The 9,775-nt window shown below is 42.7% G+C and overlaps 1 protein-coding gene across 1 annotated transcript; it reads left to right on the top strand.

The window, feature by feature from the left end:
- Positions 1–433: 433 nt before the first annotated feature.
- On the top strand, positions 434–3,865 carry LOC106569199 (glutamine synthetase). The gene is made up of 7 exons (XM_014140312.3): positions 434–548; positions 1,316–1,500; positions 1,640–1,801; positions 1,902–2,048; positions 2,159–2,286; positions 2,403–2,602; positions 2,805–3,865. Exons 2-7 carry the CDS (start codon positions 1,335–1,337, stop codon positions 3,115–3,117), a joined length of 1,116 nt encoding a protein of 371 aa, XP_013995787.2. The 5' UTR covers positions 434–548; positions 1,316–1,334; the 3' UTR covers positions 3,118–3,865.
- Positions 3,866–9,775: the final 5,910 nt, after the last annotated feature.

Below are 9,775 nucleotides of genomic sequence, written 5' to 3'. Positions count from 1 at the left end.
GCGTTGGGAATATAGCTCCTGTCAACTAGCTCATCGTTTTTGTTGATATAGTGATGAGAGGCTTTTTGAGGGAGTTTTATTTTCCCTGAGATGGAATTTAGGTCTATCTCCCATCAAATCTCGATTGTCTTTAAATATGCATACATTTCTAGCCATTGTAGTACTTTATGTAATCTAAAGTGTTCTGCTCTTTGTAATGGTATAGGTACTAAATAGCCTACACTGGTTATTGTTTAAACTGTAACGTACTGGATGCATTGTATCAGTCACACAAAATGACACGCAATGCTTTTTAACTATACTAGAGGGCGTTGCGACTCGAACCCTGTCCAATGATCGTGCCGCGTGTGCTGTCACTCACTTTGGAATAAACAAATCGTGTTTTTCTCTGACCAATCAAAGACTCCGAGCTCCAACTCTCTTGTTATAAATGGAACTGAAACAAGAGATCGAAGCTAGAATGAGTGAACAACTATCGGGATATTTTTTAACATTATATTGGACTTGCCAGTCCTTTACATTTTATTTAAAAATTCTCGTTTTTCCAGGTAATTTTCTATTTATTCCTTATGCTATAGCTACTGCATACCTTTTTTACTTAACCTATTCAATTGCAGCCAAGTTATTTCCCCGTTCCAGAGAAGTATATAACACCTTGTTTTGTTTCCAATTTGGTCACTTTTTGGAAATGCTTTTTTTTGTTGTTGTCACAAGTGAAGTTTGTGGTGTCTTTCCTAATGTATTGATATCCTCTCTATGATGTTGTGTTAGGTTCATTGTTCTGTAAATTATGAAGGAAATGTGCATTGTAATATATTAGAATTGCAATAGTGTGTAGCCATGACTACAGTGGGTGGTGGATCTTCTGGGGATTGCTGAAACAAGAGGTAGTTAGTTTCATTGGGTCATAAAGGAGGATGATGATGATGATGATGATGATGATGATGATAAAATATTGTTGTTGGAAAATGTGTTAATTAGTGCAACATGGATTATGGTGGTTCACAGCCTACCAATCTAGGAATGGTAATATGTGATCAATATGGCAGAAATTGACGTATTTTTGTCAGACTTGCTCTACTTGAAGTGGTGCAAACATCTGTTTTGACTCTGCCATGGATTTAAACTAAAGAAAATGGCTAAGAGCTATCTTCGCGTGCGTGCTTTGATTCGTTTTGGAACAATGCACAACCCTGTCTCCGAACGGGCTGTTATGCAACGTCATGTTTATTCAACGAAATCAATGCTGGTCAAGTAGACGGCTGCTTTGAGGTAGACTCATCGTACCTGTTGTCTTTTCGTCGTCATTTCTTAGGTGTTTTATAACAAACAAGATGGCTATGTCCGCCAGCGCCGAACTGAGTAAGGCTGTTAAACAGCAGTACATGGAACTCCCTCAGGGAGACAAAGTCCAAGTCATGTACGTCTGGATCGATGGAACCGGAGAGGGACTCCGCTGCAAAACCAGAACTCTGGATTCGGAGCCCAAGAACATCGAGGGTATGTAATTGGAACGGAAGGGCTTACTTTTTTCTTTGTTGGCATTTGTTCTGGGGGTTCAAGGCAAAATGTATTTTGTATCCTACCTAGTTGTTTTGACTGACTTGCGTTAACTAAATAATTTGCTTTGATTCTATAGAACTGCCGGAATGGAACTTTGATGGCTCCAGCACCTACCAGTCTGAGGGCTCAAACAGTGATATGTATTTGATTCCTTCTGCAATGTTCAGAGATCCCTTCCGCAGAGACCCCAACAAATTGGTATTGTGTGAAGTGCTGAAGTACAACCACAAGCCTGCAGGTAACCTTGAATTATTGGTGTGCATCGGTCTTGCTAAGATTGCTTTTATTTATTTAACTTTTTTTTGCTTTAGTGTCTAATATGGGTATTTATTTAACAGAAACCAACCTTCGTTTGACGTGTAAAAAAGTAATGGACATGGTTGAGAACCAGGTCCCTTGGTTTGGCATGGAGCAAGAGTACACAATCCTAGGCACTGATGGACACCCATTCGGCTGGCCCAACAACGGCTTCCCTGGCCCACAAGGTAAAGACCCATCATAGTGATCTTTGACTGACCTTATACAACTTGCTATCCCAGCAGATGCATTAGTTTGTGAAATATCTGAATTGTTATCTAACCATGTTTCTCTATAGGTCCCTATTATTGTGGAGTGGGATCTGACAAGGCCTATGGTAGAGATATTGTGGAAGCCCACTATAGAGCCTGTCTGTATGCTGGGGTCATGATCTGTGGCACCAATGCTGAAGTAATGCCTGCACAGGTAAGCTCAAATCCTGTTTAAAAATGTGGCGTTTCTGTGATGGCATAGGATCCGCCAATAGAAAAGACTGACTCATAAGACTGACACACTCAAACACTTGTTTTGTCCATTTTTAGTGGGAGTTCCAGGTTGGTCCTTGTGAAGGCATCAACATGGGTGATCACCTCTGGGTGGCTCGCTTCATCCTCCACCGGGTGTGTGAGGACTTCGGCGTGGTGGCTTCATTTGACCCCAAGCCTATCCCTGGGAACTGGAACGGTGCTGGCTGCCACACCAATTTCAGCACCAAAGAGATGCGAGAAGAAGGCGGGTTGAAGTGAGTACTGGATCATATCAAGATGCATTCATGCAAGGTTTAATGAGAAATTGGCATGCATCATTTGTTTGTTCAATAGCACCCAATCTGTATGTCTTTTGGATGTTGAATTAAGCCAGACTTATTTGAATGTTCTTTAGGTAATGCAAATGGTGCTGACCCACCTGTCTACTTTTCTGTAATTTAATTCTTTCCTGCTCAGGGCCATTGAGGAGTCCATTGAGAGGCTGGGGAAGAGGCATAGCTACCACATCCGCGCCTACGACCCTAAAGGGGGGCTTGACAACGCCCGTCGCCTCACCGGCCACCATGAAACCTCCAACATCCACGAGTTCTCTGCTGGCGTAGCTAACCGTGGCGCCAGTATCCGCATCCCTCGCACCGTGGGCCAGGAGAAGAAGGGCTACTTCGAGGACCGCCGTCCGTCGGCCAACTGCGACCCATATGCCGTGACAGAGGCTCTGATCCGCACCTGTTTGCTCAGCGAGGAGGGAGATGAACCTGTGGACTATTAGATCCAACAAGATCCACAGCTCTCTGGAATTAGTCCCCTTCCCCTCACCCTCTTTTTTTTTTTTTTTTTTTTTTTTAATGGCTGAAAAGTCAAACTAGTACTGTATTTGTAATTTTTATTTTCCACTGAAATGATTCTAACCTTGCATTTTTATGTAGCTTAAAGTTGGCTGGTCAACTTAACACCAGATTTAATTCCATGTTAACATATTGGGGGAGGGAAAGAGAATGTCTGCCAGGGTATTGTCTTTCCCCTCTCGTGTTTGTTGTTTTCTAGTGGGGAGTATTTGTAACGTAACTGTTTCTAAGTCCTCATTTGATCTCTTTCCCTGCAGTCTGTTGAACTGAAATCATCTAAAGCACATATTGACACTGAAGACACTGAAGGGCTGGGTGGCATGTGTCATTTTCTTTATAAAACCTATGGCTAGTTTGTGTATGTTGACCTGCCTTTCAAACTATGTACTGTTTCAATGTTAACTAGGAAGTGTATTTAAATGGAAACATTTGACACATTTCTGGATCATGTTGTATGGTACACTTTAGATGTCTGGCTCCAAATACTGTTGTCTTTAACATTCGGGTCCGTCCAGCCGTATTGCCAATTGTAGTGTTCCTATAAGACTTATGAAGGTGTTTTATCCTTTCTTTTTTGTCAACTGATATACTGTTATGGCACCTGATTTGGTAAAAGCTGCATTTACTGAACCTGGTTTTTGTTTTTTACATTAAAACTTTATTTTACCACAACTTTGACTGTTTTTGATTCTTGTCTCAAAACCAGTTTACTAAAATGTGGCATGTAGGACTAATGTGACAGTATAGCAGAACCAGGGCATTTCAGAAGTGAAATCCTAAGGTCATCCAAGTTCCTTTGACAATTCATCTCATTGCATGAAATTCCCACTGAGTGATAAACTGGAAGTCCCCCTATGCTGACTGACTGAGGAAAGGGTCTCTGGTGGACACTATTGCAGTTAACTCATTGAGAGAAACAAACACTAGGGTATTCTCTGGCATTGATGCCCAGGAACATAATCACAGTAATTGAATCCAGAATAGTAGTCTCAAATATTTCTCACCAGCACATGCACAAGGGAGACTTCAATCAAGATGAATCTGGGACCATAAGCTTAAACCTGATCTGGACTGTACCTTCTCTAGACCATAAGTGTTAGCGTGGTGTGAATAGTGTTGCGTATTGGGCTACAGCTGGCCATGTTGCTGTTTCACGCAATGGGTGTCACAGAATATTTCCCAGCTACTTTGAGATTTAAAACAAAGAAAAAAGCAATCTTCCCCTGCCGGTGCTATTAATATCACACCTGGGAACAAGACTAGAAAACATCCAGTATAACCTGTCATACACATGCTCCTGCTCTCACGCCCAAATGTGAGCGTTGCCTGACAAGTTTATCACCAAGTGGCAGGCAGCTGCCTACTATTTACTGTATGTTGGCACTGATTTCTTTGGTATCCCATAAGAACATAGTTTCACAGACCATAGCTAATAATTTTTTGAGTGACGAGTTTACTTTGTGTTAGGGATGGAATAGATTGTATGTGGTGTCCTTGCGAGACTGGTTTTCTGTCTGAGAGGTGAGGGTATTCCTTGCATGCCTTAGGTCATGTGTGGAGAAAAGGGCTAGAGATATTGTATCAAGGAAGGGCTCCTCAGACAAAGCAGCCTTGTGCTCTGGCATGGTAGCAGACCTGGAGGTTAAACTTCGCTTTCAACATTTATGACTTGATTATGTTAAATTTAGCCTCGGAAGCCCAGGTCATGTTCAACTCTACCCTAGTGTCACAGTTTGGTCGTTCCACGAAATGAGTGTCTTTTGTGTTGAAACTGTGCACAAATGTTGAATTTTAAAAGCCTTTTATATTAAATGAAGTGTCCTTTAACATAGACCACATGGAAAATTCAATAAATCAGATTTTAACACGAATAAAGACTTGCTAAAGTGCAAAAATTCTGAATTTGACATGTCCCTTTAAGCATCCTCTGACTTTTAAGCCCCTTAACGCTAACGTTTCTGACTTTTTACCATCATTGTAAAGCATGGTGAAACTATTCATTTTTACATATTTTTCAAAAGAAACATTGAACATCAAATCAAATACAATTTTATTGGTCACATGCGCCGAATACAATAGGTGTAGACTTTACAGTGAAATGCTTACTTACAGTGAGGGAAAACAGTTTTTAATCCCCTGCTGATTTTGTACGTTTGCCCACTGACAAAGAAATTATCAGTCTATAATTTTAATGGTAGGTTTATATGAACAGTGAGAGACAGAATAACAACAAAAAAATCCAGAAAAACCCATGTCAAAAATGTTATAAATTGATTTGCATTTTAATGAGGGAAATAAGTATTTGACCCCCTCTCAATCAGAAAGATTTCTGGCTCCCAGGTGTCTTTTATACAGGTAACGAGCTGAGATTAGGAGCACACTCGCAGCTTGTTACCTGTATAAAAGACACCTGTCCACAGAAGCAATCAATCAATCAGATTCCAAACTCTCCACCATGGCCAAGACCAAAGAGCTCTCCAAGGATGTCAGGGACAAGATTGTAGACCTACACAAGGCTGGAATGGGCTACAAGACCATCGCCAAGCAGCTTGGTGAGAAGGTGACAACAGTTGGTGCGATTATTCGCAAATGGAAGAAACACAAAAGAACTGTCAATCTCCTTCGGCCTGGGGCTCCATGCAAGAACTCACCTCATGGAGTTGCAATGATCATGAGAACGGTGAGGAATCAGCCCAGAACTACACAGGGGGATCTTGTCAATGATCTCAAGGCAGCTGGGACCATAGTTACCAAGAAAACAATTGGTAACACACTACGCCGTGAAGGACTGAAATCCTGCAGAGCCCGCAAGGCCCCCCTTCTCAAGAAAGCACATATACATGCCTGTCTGAAGTTTGCCAATGAACATCTGAATGATTCCGAGGACAACTGGGTGAAAGTGTTGTGGTCAGATGAGACCAAAATGGAGCTCTTTGGCATCAACTCAACTCGCCATGTTTGGAGGAGGAGGAATGCTGCCTATGACCCCAAGAACACCATCCCCACCGTCAAACATGGAGGTGGAAACATTATGCTTTGGGGGTGTTTTTCTGCTAAGGGGACAGGACTTCACCACATCAAAGGGACGATTGACGGGGCCATGTACCATCAAATCTTGGGTGAGAACCTCCTTCCCTTAGCCAGGGCATTGAAAATGGGTCGTGGATGGGTATTCCAGCATGACAATGACCCAAAACACATGGCCAAGGCAACAAAGGAGTGGCTCAAGAAGAAGCACATTAAGGTCCTGGAGTGGCCTAGCCAGTCTCCAGACCTTAATCCCATAGAAAATCTGTGGAGTGAGCTGAAGGTTCGAGTTGCCAAACGTCAGCCTCAAAACCTTAATGACTTGGAGAAGATCTTCAAAGAGGAGTGGGACAAAATCCCTCCGGAGATGTGTGCAAACCTGGTGGTCAACTACAAGAAACGTCTGACCTCTGTGATTGCCAACAAGGGTTTTGCCACCAAGTACTAAGTCATGTTTTGCAGAGGGGTCAAATACTTATTTCCCTCATTAAAATGCAAATCAATTTATAACATTTTTGACATGCATTTTTCAGGATTATTTTGTTGTTATTCTGTCTCTCACTGTTCAAATAAACCTACCATTAAAATGATTGACTGATCCTTTCTTTGTCAGTGGGCAAACGTACAAAATCAACAGGGGTTCAAATAAGTTTTTCCCTCACTGTATAAGCCCATTGCCAACAGTACAGAGTTTAAAAGTAAGACTAATATTTGCTTAAAAAAAAGTACAAAATAGTAACACAAAAACAATGAGGCTATATAAAAGCAGTATCAGTACCGAGTCAATGTGCAGGGGTACGAGGTCGTTGAGGTAATATAGTATGTACATGTGGGTAGGGTAAAAGGGACTAGGTAATCAGGATATGTAATAAACAGAGTAGCAGCAGCGTGTGTGCGTGCGTGTTGGAGTTTAGTGTAGTATGTGTGAGTGTGTGGGTAGAGTCTAGTGAGTGTGCATAGAGCCAGTGCAAGGGAGTCGGTGCTAATTAATTAAAGAAATACATAATAAAGGGGGTCAATGTTCATTTTCAGGGTAGCCATTTGATTAACTGTTCAGCAGTCTTATGGTTTGGGGGTAAAAGCTGTTCATGTGTCTTTTGGTCCCAGACTTGGCACTCCGGAACTGCTTACCGTGCAGTAGCAGAGAGAACAGTCTATGACTTCGCTGGAGTCTTGACAACTTTTTATGGCCTTCTGACACCGCTTGGTATAGAGGTCCTGGATGGCAGGGAGTTCGGCTACAGTGATGTACTTGGCCATATACCCTCTGTAGCCCCTTGGTTGGATACCGAGAACTTTTTAGAGGATCTGAGGTCCATTCCAAATTTCTTCAGCCTCCTGAGGGGGAAGAGGCATTGTCGTGCCCTCTTCACGACTGTGTTGGTGTTTTTGGACCATGATAGGTCCTTAGTGATGTGGACACCGAGGAACTTGAAGCTCTCGACCCGCTCTACCACAGCCCGTTGATGTGAATGGGGGAGTATTCGGCCCTCCGTTCCTGTAGCCCACGATAAGCTCCTTTGTCTTACCATGTTGAGAGAGAGGTTGTTGTTCTGGCACCACACTGCCAGGTCTCTGTCTTCCTATAGCAAGGCAAATGTGTTGTTGCCGAACCTCACCACCTGAGGGCGGCCCGTCAGGAAGTCAAGGATCTAGTTGCAAAGGGAGGTGTTCAGTCCCAGGGTCCTTAGCTTACTGATGAGCTTGGAGGGCACTATGGTGTTAAACGCTGAACTGTAGTCAAGGAACAGCATTCTCACATAGGGGGATTTCGTATAAGCGTCTGGATTAGTGTCCTGCTCCTTGAAAGCGGCAGCTCTAGCCTTTAGTTCAGTGTGGATGTTGCCTGTAATCCATTCTTGTTTGGATATGTACTTCTAGTCACTTTGGGGACAACGTCGTCAATGTACTTATTAACGGAGACGTGAATGATGTGGTAAACTCCTCAATACCATCGGATGAATCCTGGAATATTTTCCAGTCTGTACGAGCAAAACAGTCCTGTAGCTTAGCATCCGCTTCATCAGACCACTTCTGTATCTAATAGTCAAATCTTAGTGTAAAGCAGTTGAGCTGGTTCTACTCTTTCTGGCCATTTTCTGGTGTTTTGTAGTGGAAAACTGAGCGGGTCGAGCGTAACACATCAACCATGTTTTTTTTCTTCATGAAGCTTGCATTCAATTGCCCCTCCCTGTTGCACACAACAAGCTTCCATTTTCCCTGTCACAAGGGGATTTATGGCTGATTTAAGATGAAGTCGTTGACCCTGTAACAGTCAACCCTGGCACTTGACACTTAATAAAAACATACGATATCCTAGTGGTTAGAGCGTTGGGCCCGTACCCGAAAGGTTGCTGGATCGAATCCCTAAGCTGACAAGATAAAAATCTGTCGTTCTGCTCCTGAGCAAGGCAGATAACCCACTGTTCCCCGGGTGCCGTGGATGTCGATTAAGGCAGCCCCCCGCACCCCTAGGATTCAGAGGGGTTGGGTTAAATGCGGAAGACACATTTCAGTTGTTAAACTGACTAGGTATCCCCCTATATATATATTTTTTTTTATTTAGCCTCTTGAGATTGGAAACCTAGTTTTTTATGAAGTTGAACATGTGCTCTTTATGATAGAATGTTCAAATGAGGTGAAGTCCAATGTATTTTTTACGAAGTTACCCAGTTACTGATCCACATTTGATTTGATAATGAATAGGAGGGTGCTCATATTTGTCCTACTCCACATGTGTATTGGACATTTTCTGCATAGCCCAACTTTTCCTGAGAAACATGAAACAGATAGACAGATTTTACTCGCTCACCTTTTCAGCATGGGGATTCAAATTAGCAATCCCAAAGCTCTAACCACTAGGTTACCTGACTGCTCCACTGATATCTTAATAACATTATGTCATCCTCTTCAATGTTTGTATATCTATTTAAGCTCCTTCTAGGACTTGGGGAAATACCGAATTATCCTACTGATCTCTTTGCTGAGCTTGCAGCAGCAGCCTGTGTTTCCGCTGATTCAACACTGTCCCCTCCCTTGGCTAGACTGGACCAGAACCAATAAGTATTTTAGCCAAGGAAGATGTCAGTCAGTCACGTGGTAGAAAAATGTGTTTACTCTGTAAGGGAACAAGGGGGGATTTTTTCCCCTTGAGGTGCAGGAACATCGACACTTCACAGGACATAAATATTGACTTAGCCTGTCCTCCTCCCTCTGCTGCCTGCCTGCCTGCGGGAAAGGGAGTGCTGGCAAGTTTTGTTGTCGGACCTTTTACCTACATCCTATCTGCCCCTACAACAAAAAAGTTACAAAGTGTACTGATTGGCTCAGTGAGAAGCAAGTCAGCCAATCATAAAGTAGAAAGCAGGTCACTACGGAGAAAAGTTGGCTGGCAAATTCCCTAGACATGTACTTTTCCTTTGTCATGTTTTTCTTGGCATTTTCCCCTCAATATCAAAAAAGAAGTACCTGCACCAAAGCAGGGGCATATTAATTACCCTGATTCTGTTGCAAAACGTTTCCTTAAACGGAAGCAAACAGAACAAAATGGGGAGG

Source organism: Salmo salar, chromosome 14 (assembly GCF_965601325.2).
Source record: "Salmo salar chromosome 14, fSalSal1, whole genome shotgun sequence".
Lineage (NCBI taxonomy): Eukaryota > Metazoa > Chordata > Actinopteri > Salmoniformes > Salmonidae > Salmo > Salmo salar.
Note: the sequence above shows the minus strand (reverse complement) of the source record. Positions and strands in the feature narration are given on the sequence as shown.

Excerpts from the sequence above, each read along its gene's own strand:
- LOC106569199 (XM_014140312.3), top strand. The coding sequence starts at position 1,335 with ATGGCTATGTCCGCCAGCGCCGAACTGAGTAAGGCTGTTAAACAGCAG. Across the intron at positions 2,287-2,402 it reads CTGAAGTAATGCCTGCACAG|TGGGAGTTCCAGGTTGGTCC; the intron begins GTAAGCTCAAAT and ends GTCCATTTTTAG. Across the intron at positions 2,603-2,804 it reads CGAGAAGAAGGCGGGTTGAA|GGCCATTGAGGAGTCCATTG; the intron begins GTGAGTACTGGA and ends TTTCCTGCTCAG.